Genomic DNA, 16,071 nt, shown 5'->3' on the forward strand with positions numbered 1-16,071 from the left:
TCCATTAGTTCCATTCTGAAATCTCCCTCCACAAGACGGAGGTAAAATCAAAATTCACAACAGACAAAATAGACAAAGAAGACAGATTAACAACTGAATTCAATACATTTACATTTTAGGCATTTAGCAGATGCTCTTATCCAGAGCATGGCTTACACAGCTTTCTTTTTTTTTACACACAAAATCCAATTACGCAGCTGGATATTTTTACTGAAGCAGTTCATGTTAAGTACCTTTCTCAGGAGTACAACAGATATACCCGAACTGGGAATCAATACCCAAATCTCAGATTTGAGGCAGACTGTACACAGATTTCATACTAAAAAGCTTGTACATATTAAAACACTGCTGAAACTGAAGAATGACATGTTGCTGGATTAAACTCATAGTCCTTTGTGTCTTGTTCTCAATGCAGCCAGCAAGATGTAGTGGTAACATTTAGCAATATTTGAAGGTTCAGGTTCCCCCTCCTTATTTCGTATTTTTTATTTGTGACTTATTAAAAGCTTTTCTTTCCTTACCTCCAATTCTAGCATGACCATAAATAAGTTACGTGCTTAAAGCTCTGCGGTGATGATTAGATGAACTCCTTTGGAAAAGAAAGTTACACCGATTGGGACATATATGATTAATTACATCCTTACTCATTTTCAAAGAGGAAACAAAACTGCCCAAATGGGTTCAAGGGCTGACAGACTTAGTGCGACGTTTGTGGACTTGAGAACAGTCCAGAAATTTTTGATGTGTTGTGCATTATTAAAGATTTTCTCTGTGAATGAACATGCTTACTTTCACATAATACACAAAAAAATGCTTCACTTTTCAGCGGTGCTGGCAGAGAGTAGAGAAATCAGGAACAAAGACCGGGTTACTTAAGGGTTAATGTTCAGGGTGCTTTACTGAAGAGGCATACATTAAATTCCCCCATTATAATCTTCCTTTTGATAAACAAATAAATATATATAAATAAACAGAAGCGTAATGAATTTGGACACTGCTGCAAGCACATTGAATTGCAGGTAGCTTATGCCTCTCTCCAATCTACCATAAAGCTGTGCTGTAGTCATACGATGCTGTGAGAGCCCTCCATTTCTTCTTCTGTTGTTTGTTGTGTTATGGCGAGGTTACAGTATCTTTCTTTGTGGATGGGATTTGCTGTACTCTATTCCGTGCCAGCTGATATTGCAGGATCTGTGCTGGAAGTGATATAACTGTGGAGCAACAGCAGAAACAAATACTGCCATGCCTTGCTCTATGACTAAGTGTGTGCACAGTAGGAGCAATAGCTTCCCTATTTTATTGACTATGTTGTTTTATTATGAATATGAAAAAATATGTATTTGTGGTGGTGGTTGGGAGGGGGGGGGGTTAGGGGGGTATCAGTCTTGTTATTAAAATGCACCTGTTGTCAACACAATACTTAACAAAACTGCTGCGATTGGTAAATAAACTGCAGGGATATGTTTGGGGGTCATAAAATGAATTTGAACAAAGCAAAACAAAAAATAATATTTGCCTTTGGTGTTCCCTGTACCTTTCTAGTTCCTTTTACTTCATACATCACAGTACATTTTTGAGTTCTCATGAACACCCTCCTGGGTATGCCATACTGTAGCATCGAGGTTAGAGAACGGGACTTGAGCACGAACACCATGGAATAATGATGGATTGTAGGGTGGCTCATGCCCTTGTTTAGTAGACATGTTGCTGGACCACATGTAGGTAAATATGATAACAACATTCTACTGATAATTATTATATTTTCATCTGTTTAAGGATATCCCAAATAGTACATGTTACATATTAAATAAATCAAAGGGGAAGCTACAGGAAGCTAGTTAGCTAAGTAGTGCACAACCCACAGTATGAAGTGTATGCAAGCTGAGTAATTGGAATGCCCTACCATAACTGTAGGTGTTTCCTGTCTGTTAGCCAGCTTAGTAAACCAGAGGAAGAACTACTGTATGTAACTTATTAAATTCATGAAGTGTGTGTGTGTGTGTGTGTGAGAGAGAGAGAGAGAGAGAGAGAGAGAGAGAGAGAGAGAGAGAGAGAGAGAGAGAGACCACCTACAGCCTAGTCGCAGCTATGTGGCACAGACAACCAGATTGCCAGCCAAAATTGCCTGATACTTTATGGAATCCATTATACCATTGACTTTAACCAGTGCCCCTGGCCCCCTGAAATTAAAACAGCCCCAAAACATCACTGACCACCACCAAATTTCACTGTCAGTAAACTCCTTTTATACATCGCTAATTGCAAATATACTGATGCTGTATATGACCGAAATGGTCAATTTGGTCTCATCTGACCACATCACCTTCATTCAATCATACTTTCAATGACAAAATGAGACCAAAATGTAATGTTTGGTCAGATACAGCATCGGCATGTTTGCCATTGAAACAGAGGTGCATAAAAGGAGATGCGCGTCATACCCACGGTGAAATGTGATGGTGGGTCAGTGATGTTTTGGGGCTGTTTTAATTCAAGAGGTCCAGGGGCACTGGTGAAAATGTGTAATGGATACCAAGGATCAGAATCAATTTTGGCTGGCAATCTGGTTGTCTCTACCACATGGCTGAGACTTGGCTGTAGATGGGCAAGGCCCAATGACCAAAAGTCATTTGGGGGCAGTGTGTGTGTGCCTGTGTGCATGCTACTGTTCCACAATAGTCTATGGTGGAATTCTATGCTATTCTATTCTTCTTCTTTTTTTAAAAGAAGAAGCTATTTTTCTTTACACATTTTCAAGATACTATTGTTTCTTACACCTTTGCAGGCTATTAAATTGTGAATTAATTTGAACAAATAATTGTAGAACAAATTTACCAAACCACCAGTGAGAGGGGACCTGCATGTACACTTAACCCAAAAGTGGTTCGGCTAAACAGGCTGTGAATTGGTTCTGACTGAGTTCTTCCACAAACAAACCTGCAATAAACATCAATTTCCAAGTGTCTGACGACATTAGTCTCACCATTAACTCATCTCATTGTCTGCCAAACAACTTAAAGAGATTACACAAGGCTGGTTTTAGTATTTTATTCATTAAAAATATGAACATATGAATGTAGAAGCATAGGCGTTGACATATAATACAGATATAATGACATAAAGAATGCAGTTTGCACCAAACATAACGCCTGGCAATGTGGATAGAAGAGCCCAATTGTGTCACAACTGACAACACAACCCTCACTTTAAAGCGTTCTTGCAAACTGCGTATGCAATTTCAGATGATTTTTTTTTTTTTTTCAGTAACGGCTTTCTTCGAGTTATATGAATTCCTGTTTAAAAGTGTGTTGGTTTTATGCTCCGAGGCAAAGCTCTGAATACTTTTACGAGGCACAGCACGTAGCGATGTAACAACAATTAACCTACACAAATTAAAACCCTGCATTTATGTTAATAATTGCAAGGATCATTCTACCACGACAGGTGGGTATGCTACTATTATTATTAATATGAAGGTTTGTTTGTGGAATATTAATAGAATTCTGAGAAGTCTGCTCGCATTGGTTTTCCAGTGAGTGATAAAGAATGCAATAAATGTTATCTCGTGTTCTCCAATGTGAAAACGGCTTTGAAGCATGTGTTCGCTTTATTGCTATGGTTAGGATAAAGAGTGGTGTGTATGGTTTGACGATCTGCAACGGAGGATGTGCAATCTGAAATATTACATATTGCAAAGTTCGCACAGTGACAATAACAGCTTTCTCTAATATACCCAATGATTCCACCCACACCAGATTATGTTTGCCGTGATCCTCCTATACAACGGGTCCACCTGCTTATTCGATGAAATATTGTGGATGACGTTTACGTTTTCCTGTGCCTCCGCGTTTCCCCAATGGATCTGCACTCCCTTGGGAGAATCTCAAAATAGTGCTTTTTATTTTCATACTGGACATTAACCAGAGACACTCCTTCTTTCTGAATGCGTATGTTTTCCTTGCTATTCTGGTTTTCTGGCGATCTGCCTTACACGATCGCCACCGCAAGCCCAATAACAACATTACTGCACTTCCCATACCCCTGGCCCTGATTGCATTCCTTTCTTTGTATTTAAACACATCCGGGTTTCCCTGCTGGCTGCGCTGCTGCTCTCCTCTCAGAAGCCATTTTGGACTCAGTTCAGTTCCCTGCGTGTCAGTTTCAGACACCACCTCTGTGGCTTTCAGCGGTTTAGGGGAAATAGGGTAACGCGCACATCAGACCTATAAAAAAAATCTTGAAAAAGAAAGGCGAAGTTTCTACTGTTTTACGGACTCAAAACCTGGAAATATTTATCTTCCCATGGATTTTTCTATATTTTAAAGTTTTTCTCCCCCACCGGTGCAATTTTGTTGCATTGGGGCTATACACACAAAAGCAACGCAAACTCTCGGTGCGGTGGACATCCGAGGCCCGAGGTCATCGGCTCGCTGCGTTGGACAGATCATCATTTTAAATGTTCGAAAAGGAAAAGAAATTTAAAAGGGGAAAATCCGCTGTGTTTCTCTCTTATTGAAGGAATATGTTTGCTTCCTGGCTCACTTTTACACTTCTTTGGGGAACTTTTTGTGCAGGTAAGCACTATTAATTTTGCCTAGGCTGTTGTATTGTTCTTGTAGATACGTATGCTGCAATATCAACGCAACTCGAAGGCTGCAAACAAACCAGAGAACAAACAGTTTGATTTATTTAACATGGCTAAAGCTAACGATCGATACGAGGTTGTCGGCGGGACAGGCGGAGGTGGTGGTTTGCACTGCTTGGTCAACGTATCGATAACTTGGTCAACTTCGTGGTATTGTCTCTATTTATATAAGCGTAAACCTAAACAACGTAGTGTTTTTATAATTTAGTTAATGTACTTGCTTTTGTGTTTAGGTTTTTCCAACTATCCCACGAGCTATCCATGAATGCGATCTCACTGCTTACCATGCGTAAATCCATTGTATTTGAAAAATTGATTCGGTTATAACCGAATTACTTGCACTAGGATTCTGTAATCTGTTTTATTGTCACAAATGTATTTAGCATGATTGATCAAAATAGCAATTTGACCACTGCTTGTCTTGTGAATGATCACATTTATCCAAGCTAAGTTTCATCAAAGTTTATTCCCAGCTAAATATGGTAAGCCTCGTGACATTTATATTTGGATACATCAGAGGCAAGCATCTTTGAAATGAAATATGAATTAATGACAGGATGCTTGTGTTCGCGGGCTGCCTAGTCGTGTAGCCTTGTTTGTTTTCAGTTAAAGTTGATTCAAGGCAAAATTCGAGATGAAGACTTAAACCGCAGTGGTTTCCGTTTGCTTTGACAATTTTCCATGTGTTCTGGATTTCCCACGTGCATCAAAAGAGGATTCGCTTCAATTCGGTACTTTGAGCTGCAGTATTTCATTTGTGTGGTGCACGCTCACCGAGGATGCCATTAAAACCACGCAATTAACAAACGGCCAATTCGATACGTGCGATTGCGTTGAGATCCACGTTTTAACGTTAGCCTGTATCACAAGGCGTTGTGGAAATTAAACATTTCTACCTCCGATAAACTTTTATGTCTTCGCTTCTGATTCTGCTTCTTTTTTTTCTTTTTAACCTATTACCAGCCGCATCTATTTGCTACAATTGCAAACTTGCTCTTGTTTATTACTTTAATTTACCATATCAATTTAGAATTACGGTTGGTTTTCGTGGTGGAATCGATAAACATCGATAAATGAGGTGCATTAATATTTCGCTAAAGAAACATCACTTTGATCATTATCGTATTTTAGAGGGAGTTAAAGGTATTTATTGGACAGTTTATCCTCCGCGCCTGCTTTTGTTGCACAGTTCCCTCCTTGTTTTCACGACTTCGGGGAGGGGTACTTGAGGGTGGGGGTGGGGGTGTGAAAAGTACCCTTTGTGCGTATTTTCATTGTGTTAAAATGAAATTACGCAACGGATCTTTTACATTTCTGTTACCCAGCAGTAGTTTGTAACATTGTAACAATGTACAATGTTTTCTTTGCTACCATAGTGTTCAGACATTTTTCCTCACGTACCATTATTATAGCTTGCGTCCGTTATTAAATCGGAATATTTGTTGTTTTAATGTTTTCCATTAAATTGAACTAGATGGTGTATAACAAGCTATATCTAGAGGTTTGAGAGTTCAGAATTCGGATGTGAGAATCAGTTGGTACAACGCAGGGAATGATTGAAAGATACGTGTTTCTCTTGTTTAAATATATATGATATAGCTTACTAAAATACCAATTTAACCAGTCTGAGTTTCTGTATTTCTTTCACTTGGTGTAAATAATGTTTGTTACAAGAACTGGTTGAATCTTTGGCCATGCGTTTTATTATTCTTTGTCAGAAGCTTCGATTAAAATGCGAGCGTTTCGCTGTGGGGTTAGTGCACCACCTCATACAAGCTCGTAGTATATCATTGGATGCTGATTTGCTTAAAATAATTCGACGATAACGATTGCACCTTAAGATAACGTGTATGACGGTCTCGCCCCCCTCAGACCTGTTCAGCATTTACTCCCATCGATGAGAAATGGTAACAAAAAGTAGCTATGCGATCACTTTTGGTGTTACGTTTCCATTTCGAGGCGTTCTTTGAACTCATGCAATTCGACAGCGTTAATGACAATATCTGCATGTGTTTCCTCCACTAACCGTTCCATTATATCTCTGATTGCAATATTAACAATTGAATGGATGAGTCCCTTTACAATTATGACTAAACATTTCAGTCGATATTGAAATTAGTTGCTGAAATTGCACCATGTTTTCTGCCCCAGAATGAAAAATTGCATAGAAAATGTAAGACATCTTGAACAAATGGCTTTTCTGCCGCGTTCGCTGGAATGGCGATGCATCATGTTTAAAGCGATGCCACGTAAGGACATGCAACGCTTTGCCATGCACCGCGTGCCTAGCGCTTCTCCTGGCCCAATTATCACTAAAATAAATTGTATAAATATTTAAAATCTGCCTTTAAGTTTGCATGTTAATGTCATATCAGCTAAATCTGTAGTGACTGATTGTTAAACGAAGTCATTGCAGAAACTGTTTTGCTCGAGTATGGCGGAGCCATAGAGAAACACTAACATATGGGTAATGCAGTTGTGATTTGGTGTCCTGATGACCCCAGCGCCTTTGCGTATTTTTCTCTTGGCCTGGCTCTTAAAACAGTCCTACCGTCTCTGGTTTGCTGGGGAGCAATGAATGCACAATGAATTGTATTATCAAAAAATAGAGGTGTATCCTACAGCCCTGAATCACGTGTTTCCTTAATAGGGAAAAGAGGGCTTTTGAGGTCCCCCTTCCGAGATCTGTCCGTTCACTCTGTTCTCGTGGCAAGCACCTCCCCCGATATGACTGCACGCAAACAGAAACCCAAGGCAGCTCCACTGTGGATTAACTCTCCCTGTGAAACCATGCTTGCTCACATTGGTGTGTGTGTGTGTGTGTGTGTGTGTGTGTGTGTGTGTGTGTGTGTGTGTGTGTGTGTGTGTCAGAAAGAGTGAGTGGGGGATGGGAACTGATGTTGTAATACCCCCCTTATCACATGACTGCTGGATCAGTCACAACAGTATCTCAACTGTGTGCAGGTTTGCAAAGGTTTGGCCGCATGGCTTAGAAGAGGAGGTTGAGGCTAGGAGGGAGGGTTTCCAGGGGTTTGAAGGGTGGCCACTGCTCTGGTTATACACTGTTAGCATTAAACCTGCTTCCTAATCTGGGACCTAAAAAAGAGGGAAGGGGGATGCATTATGCGCTGTAGTCAATCGGTGGTAATGCATTTTCTCCACTGCATTTAGCTTTGGCTGAGGGGGCAGGGAGTTGGGGGTGGCACTATGGGGGATGGGCAGCCTCCAGCTAGAACTGTGATTTAAAGACACAGCACATATTTTTTTCCTCTAGTGTGGAACAAAGATCAGTAATGTGGGGAAGGAAAAAAACAGTCCACCAATATTTATATCTGAACAACACATGCACATTTTATATAATTTTTTACATTTGTATTCAAATATCATGCAGAAAATGGTAAAAACCAATCTGTTCCAATTTCTTGGGAATATTGTTAATGAAACGCATTTGGGAATATCGGTTTAGTTCTTATAATGGGCATTCATAGTTTGTGACAATTTATTGAATCATCATGCGAGGTGAAATGGAAACCAAAAGTGCAGCCTGAGATACTGCTTAAACAGAAGGGCTCCAGTGAATTAGAACAGCTCAAGTTAACGGTTGTTTGAACATTATCGCCCAAACGGCATTTGCTGCGTTCCAGGCCTATTATCACACATTCCTTTCAGTGTTCATTCTTTATTTTTCCCTGCTCTCTTACTCCAGTTTCAAGAGTAAACTGCTGACGCTCTCTGACCAGCCAATCAGGGACTCTCACACTGATTTAAACTGCAGTGCAATGTGTCAACAACACTGGAGGAGCATATTGACTGAATGCAGCGTACTGACCTTCCAAACATTTTGAATGCACACACAAGTGTGCTGTAACTTGTGCATACCTAATATAACCTACTGCTAATTTACCTTGTAGGACAGAGTGTGGAGCAGACTGTGTGAATGCCATAAAATAAATGCTTTTCTGTATGGATTCAATAGTGAATGAGCTGGGTAGCAATGAAGTGTTCCTTGATCTTTTGATCTTCTGTATTACACAGAAATTATGCAAGCAATATGGACTACCTTGTGTGCTTCTGGTGTGTTGTCTTAGTTTGTCTTTTCATTCATTTTCAGGTTGACCAATACAAATCATATACACAGTAAAGTCATACGGAACCTAAACAGTTTCACAAGGTTTTGATACAAGACTGAGTCTTAATGTCTTTCAACTGATTCCAGAGCATTCACCATGTAGTGCACTGAAATGTTACTTGTTGGCTTTCCAGCTGTTAAGAATGTCATTGAATCTGTCCTCCCTTGGATAAATTTCATGAAGCTGTTTAAGCATTATCTACACAGTGTGAGAGCGCAAAATTCAGGACCATGTCCAGACCTGTTCTAGTTCCTGTGGTGTTAGGTGGCTGGGTAAGGAGGACACACCCACTGAAGAGGGTGCTTGTCCGAAATCCGCTTACTTGCCTACTGTTGAGTATATACGTTGAGTATACTGGATGCAAATGTTAAGTGGATTATATTTTCTCTAAATTTAGTGGGTAATGTACGCATTTCCAGGGTTTCACTGAGTGTGGCCATGTCCAAAACTACCACCTAACTGCGGTGTCCTCAAAATGTTCTGTCTGCTGTACATACTGCAGATTGTTCACCATATCCTTCATACCCATTTCCAGAACTGCAGAACTGGCGAAAGACTTCCGCCCTTGTGATGAAATGCGCCCACCTCTTCCTCTGTGATTTATGGCTTTGTCTCTGGGGTTGGATCTCTTAAAAAGTACAGTTGCTTCCTGGAAAGTTTGCTCCTGAATACTCATGAAAAAAAATTGCCTACTTAACAACTTTCTCATCCTGTTTACTCAACTTGCTGTTTTGGACAAGGTCTGTATTTGAGAGCACATTGCGTAATAAAATGCACAAACATAATGAGCACTAAACAGTGGGCAGGATGTTTAGTAGACGGTACGTGTTCTATGCACACAGGAGTTTAGGACGCTGTTTCGGACATGGCCCTGGTCTTATTGTCAGGTTGTGATTCCCAGATCCATCTGTGTAATGTCAGGGACATATTTATAGCCAAGTTGAGAAGTAATTGGAACCATTTAAAACAAATATGTATCTTTGGCATGACTCATGGGGAAGGGCAGGCAGTCTTAGTGCTTGCCTCAGGGTGAACATTGACCCATGTGGCATTGAACTGATGAGACCCTGGACTGCAGCCCCCAGGACCAGGCTAGAGTGCACACTATCCTAAATAGACTTGCACTGTTTTTGCAGTTGAAGTCCTCGCTGGGTGGCAATGCAGCTTAATGGTTAGGGAACAATGTTTAAGACTGTAATGATTTAGAGTGAGGCTGCTGTGCCCTTGAGCAGGGTACCTAACCTGGACTGCTTAAGGAAATGTCCCCTTAAATCCATTGTATGCAAGGAATTGTACAATTCACTCTGAATACAAGCTTCTGCTAATTACAATGGAAATGTATTGTGAAGTACAGTATTAAATGTGACAAGTTTATGTACCGGCATTCATGTACTGGTGGGTGGAGGTGTTTTTGTTAGACAGTATTCTGTGAAAGAAGGCCATGACTTGAAGACCTTGACAACACTAGTGCTGTTTACATGGAGCCTTTCAGATTAACAGGTCGATCGGAATAAAAATACCTCATAACCACTCAATCTGAACAAATTATCCTATTCCTGTTTGAAATTTTATTAGGTTTAAACGGGGTAGTCTACACCTTTGGACAATCCGATTAATATGCCATCTAAACACTTAAACCAACGACTTTCTTTGGTTGAAATGCATATTTTTTCTCTGCAAGTGACGCCACCCAGTTTCGACCCAGCCAGGGAAATTGTCAGATGTTATTCAAGCAGGTGTTCAAATGCGAACAGGTGAATCCACAGAAATATTGACCAAATGAAAAAATGCTGGAAAAGTTTGAAGACCGCTAAAGGGCTAAAGGCCAAAAATAAAAAAGTGGTTCCGACCCAGCCCATTTTACGAACTTACGGATTAATTTATTGGACATTGTGGTAAAGCTGCTCTTGTGCTCGCCTTCTCTGCTGAAAAAAAACAGCTAGACGGTACGTATTTTATGCACACAGGAGTTTAGGACGCTGTTTCGGACATGGCCCTGGTCTTATTGTCAGGTTGTGATCCCCAGATCCATCTGTGTAATGTCAGGGACATATTTATAGCCAAGTTGAGAAGTAATTGGAACCATTTAAAACAAATATGTATCTTTGGCATGACTCATGGGGAAGGGCAGGCAGTCTTAGTGCTTGCCTCAGGGTGAACATTGACCCATGTGGCATTAAACTGATGAGACCCTGGACTGCAGCCCCCAGGACCAGGCTAGAGTGCACACTATTCAACTGTTCAAGCTAAGTTTTGAAACAGTTGGTAGCTGTTTCAAAACTATATTCAGCTAATGCTGCTGCATGAAAAGTGACCGCAGAATCGCAAATATTGTACATAGTACACAAGGAATATTTGGAGATGTGTGAGAAACATGTATTGTGTAGCTGTGCAAGATCATTCTGCGCATGTCAAAATGTTTTATTCAGATTAAATGCTTGGTATGTAAACGCCCACCTTAATCGGAACAAATATATTCAGTGTGCATGTAAACGGTTCATTTGGAATCTTAAATCGGAACAAATTATTCAAAATATTCTCCATGTAAATGCGGCTATTGTTAATTATATTTTATATAGCCTTATATTCTACTTTCTGTGGCAAGCCTATCTGAGAGCCAAGATTAAAACATTTGTTTAAATCTCACTTCAGGCAGAATCTAGGTCTCTCAATTTCCTAGTGATACTTGTTCAATACAGCCTGCAGTCTTGTTTTTCAGCATTGCATAGCCTACACCTTGTTTTCTGCCATATAAAATCTTCTGTCCGGAGGGTCTGTGGAAGCTCTTGCAATTTTACACATTCAGTCATGTGTCACTGCATGTGTGATGTGATGTGTATGTGTTTGAACAATCCTTTCCAGCATCTGAGAGTACCATACCATGTGAAAATAGCATTTTGATACAGTAGCATAAATGCTTTGTCTCATCTTAACTTTACTCATTTCTGGGGACGAGGGATAATTAAGGAGAAATTTACTGTACAGTAGCTGGTATTTTGTGGAACAAATTATTTTTTAGCCAGAATGAACTTCCCCTTTAATATGGAGAGGTGCAAAAAGGCACAAGAGGACATTTTCAAGTGTGTTTAAAGTCAGTTGTGGTGAAAGAGTAAATAATTAACATTTTGTCTTTGGTAAATGTTTGAACATTCAGGGGAAATTTTTAAATGTTTGAGTTCCTAACACCTCAATTCATCTTTACTGGTCATTGTGACCTTTTGGGTCATTTGGGTCAAGTAAATGAGAGTTCATAGGTGATTCATACTTTAATGAGAAAAGTGACTCAGCTTCAAAAATGACTTTTTTTTTCAATTTCAGAGGTGGTGTTGTCAATCTAAAGCTGAAAGAACTGTGTGGATGCAACCAAACTATTAATTACGAGTGCATCTAAAGTCCTGATATTTGATAACAAAATGTCTAAATCAATAATGACTTCAAACTGGATTTAATGTGCAACTATTACATTTCGGTAATTCACTTTAAAGTAGAGAATATCTTAATATTTGTCATGCCATCATTTTAAGCATGAATAATTTTGCCTTTGTTACTTCACTGAAATCAGTGTCCGTAGTTGCATTAACGCACACAGAGCAAGTTTACTTGAAAGTAGTAGGCTTACTCAAGAACCCCACTGATTTCTAAGAACTCCACATAAAGCAAAGTTATTTCATCTAGAATTGAGAATCAACGTATTAATTCTCTATCCCTTGTGCCAGTCTCCTATTGACTGGGGAAAAAAGTGAGATAAAAATAGTAAGTTTCCTCCCAGGGAGATTGATTCTTGGAACTCTCCAGAATGCTGGGATTGACTTCCGCACAAGAAAAAGGTCAGGTGCACATGGCCGAGACCAAAGTACAATGGCATGTACACGCAAGAGCAAACGTCTGAGAGCAACATTGAAAGAAGGCGGAGGTTTTCGGAGCAGTTTTCTGCTGCTAATCGATGTGCTCCTAGTCTCTGTTTGAATCTTGTGTAGAACAGTCCAAACTGTTCTATACAAGTCCTGTAATTCAACGATGAGCAAACTCTGATGTAGATTTTTTAAAAATGTTTTTTGTTATCGAATATACCCTGATTGTGAAGAATTCAGAGTGCAAGATTCCTAATTTTAGACTAATTTATTTGCTTCCCCTTGATAAAGTGTGAAGGTATGAAGTGTTATGTCGGGAGATGTAATTTGGCTTCAGTCTGTTGGCATTAACTAGACTGTTTCAGCCTCCTGTTAGCTAGGTTAGTTGACTCGGTCCCATTCTAAGCACCTGGGCGCCAAGGAGTTGCTGTCTTGGAGAGACGGCAACAGAAAAGTTACTTACCTTGCTAATGTTTGCTGTGCAATTTATGTAATGGGTGAGAGTAGAACCTAGTTTTCTTATTTGTGCATATGATGGTGTAATATTAACACGGTGACAGTGATGTGGAAGCCTACATTTTGGGTTGTCTGTTAGTTTGCCATCTATTTTCGCTACCTCCAGTGCAGTTGTTGCCTTCTTCCCCCGTTTCCCTGGTGTGGCTGAAATGTTCAGCTTTCATCTGATAAGCGTGCTTGTTTTGTTTACATGCTCGCTGTCGAGCTTGAAAGGCATGCAACTTGAAATGAACTTGTCAGTCAACATTGTTGCTTGACACTTGTGAAGTAATACCATATTTTGTATTTGGGGTAAGTTAATGCAAGCCGAGTCCCAATACAGACATGTTTTGGCTCAATACTGATTAGAATGTTGTGTGAAAAACATGGAATCATGTGTTTGTGATCCTTGACCTGAAGCTGTAGCACTATTCACGAAGAACAGGTTGTATGAATGTAAAATCAGTAAAAAATAAATTGGTTGGGTCATAATTTCAAACATGAAAATGCTAGGCCCCCAGGAGCATCAGAATAATCAACCTTATGGTTGCACTACACACTTTTGATGAAACTGAGACAACCTATTAAACTTCTACCTTGTGTAAGGTTGTGTCCCAAAACTTTAGATCTTGCTTATTAATCCCCTTTTTATATGTATATGCATGGACTGACATTAAAATTGGTAGGTTCCACCTGTATTCACAGTACAGAAGAAAAGTTGGTGTCCAAAATCATGGATGCCATAAATCAGAAAACAAGCATGAAATTGTCCATCAATCAATGGCTGTTTATGGAGTCCTTGATCTTACACATCCTTTAGGGGTGATATCATGCCTGGTATGTGTCGCTCTAGTTTCAATGGGAAACTAAATTTGAATCGGAGCAATGTTCCTCTGCATTTTTTAAAGAATTTTCCAGTAGATTGATAAAAACATTTTTGGGCAAATGAACACAGTGTCAACTCAGCTCTTAGGTAACAACCATACACAGTAAAATGATCGAGGAAATAAAACAGTCATGATGACTTATTTCCATTGTGGTCCTCGTTGTACTAGGCCTTGGTTAGCACAGGCAGGTCTGACTGTAGGCGTCATGAAAATACAATACAAGTACAATACATGTATTACAAAATGCACAATATATACACACTCAAAGGTCTCATTGATATTTTCTGGATTGCTTCTTCTTTGAACTGTATTCTGTTTAAGACCTGGGAGTACAGGGTACTCTGAACTGAATCCTGGGTGTTGGATGTGCTATGACATATTAAAGTTAATTTTGAAGTAACTTAAACTCAGCCCCTCCTCTGTACTCCCAGTGTATATTACAGGACATGATTTTGCGTAGTTGTAAGAGGCTGAATATAGTTTTTTATTATGATATCTGCATGTGTTTACACTTGGAACTTTGGTCCAAGCTCTCTCTTTCTGGGTTCCTAGGGTTTTAAATGGTCCATCTGAATTTGCAAATTGTATAATATCACTTAAATTCTTGGGCGCAAATGAAGGGCTGTGTCTGTTACCGTGTGTGGTTAGGAGTTTTTACACTTAAAAAATCCTGTTTGTTCAGAGTAGCTGTTTTTCCTGCCTTGATATGTCAAGATCGTAAGTGTATCTCCGGGAAGCTTGTTTTTACATCATTGCCATGGCAGTGCCTGACTGATAAGAAGCATTTTACCAACTGCTCAGTTTATTTCTTCAGCAGGACAAATGTAGCAAGATAAGATGTGAGCGAAACTAAACTACCTTTTAAATTACACCAGGAGCATAATGTATTGATCTTTTGATATTCAAGTCTTTCAAACTACGGTGTCAAGTGGTTTACTCATGACTTGTTTTGCTAAAGCGTGAAATCTGGACTTAAGTACAGAAGGCTATCAGGAGTTGCTTTGTTAATTTATTTTTCCATTCATTGTGTTTTATCCTCTCTTTTTTGTTTTTAAGGTGATTGCTTCCTCCATGATCATTTGTCCAACCTTCAAATGAAGCTTGAGACTTGCTAATGGTTAAGGTATTTTGCTTAGGCAAATGCTAGGCTGTTAAATGGTAAATGGTTGGCATATATATAGCGCCTTTATCCAAAGCGCTGTACAATTGATTCTTCTCATTCACCCATTCATACAAACACACTCACACACCGACGGCGATTGGGCTGCCATGCAAGGTGCCGACCAGCTCGTCAGGAGCATTTGGGGGTTAGGTGTCCTGCTCAGGGACACTTCGACACAGCCCGGGCAAACCCGAACCGGCAACCCTCCGACTGCCAGACGACTGCTCTTACTGCCTGAGCCATGTCGCCCCTGTTAGACTGCCCATAGATTAGCGAGTTATTTATTGGTGTACTTTTCTGGGGAAACTTTACTATTTTTATTGGACATTTTCTTGGGGGGGAAAAGTCATGAATTAACTCCCAACAGACAAATTAATTTTAACGCCCTGTACCAATCGCCCGCAAAGTCCAAATGGATATTAGGCTTAGATGTGCACTTTATATGCCCAGTCCACTACTTTCCCTGTGTTTTGTGTCTTTGTAGAACCACCCAGGTTGCCTTTGTAACATATCTGTAATGAACGGGCCAGGAAATGGCCTCCATTTCTGGTGAACACTCAGGCGTGGTGACAAGAACGCAAGCTGTTCGTCTTTCTTCTGCCTACCGTTGTGAGATAAAACTTATCTTTGTGAAGCTGCCAGAGTGAAATGCATTTCAGGAACAGTACTTCACAAATGTAATCTTGGTTTGTGTAGTTGAGTTGAACACCACAGGATGAGAATTCCAAGTCCCAGTTGCCTTCTATTTTCCCTTCTTTTATGACAACTGCACTTAATACTGGTGTGAGTCAAATGGTGAAGTTTGGTCTAGATGACTGACAGCTGTAATTAAGCATTACGTTGGTGAATAAAGTTGAACATAATATGGAATTAATAGGTTTGCCCTTGCCTTAGCTGCGGT

The 16,071-nt window shown here is 39.9% G+C and overlaps 1 protein-coding gene across 1 annotated transcript in view; it reads left to right on the forward strand.

Moving 5' to 3' along the window:
• The first annotated feature begins 4,186 nt into the window (after positions 1 to 4,186).
• The window catches only part of LOC133137044 (activin receptor type-2B), a 43,301-nt gene continuing 31,416 nt past the window's right edge, over positions 4,187 to 16,071 (forward strand). Inside the window, exon 1 of the mRNA XM_061255039.1 lies at positions 4,187 to 4,574. Coding sequence (XP_061111023.1) covers positions 4,523 to 4,574 — 52 coding nt within the window. The 5' untranslated portion in view covers positions 4,187 to 4,522. The remainder of the gene's footprint in view (positions 4,575 to 16,071) is intronic.

This window comes from Conger conger, chromosome 9 (genome assembly GCF_963514075.1).
Source record: "Conger conger chromosome 9, fConCon1.1, whole genome shotgun sequence".
NCBI classification, from domain to species: Eukaryota; Metazoa; Chordata; class Actinopteri; order Anguilliformes; family Congridae; genus Conger; species Conger conger.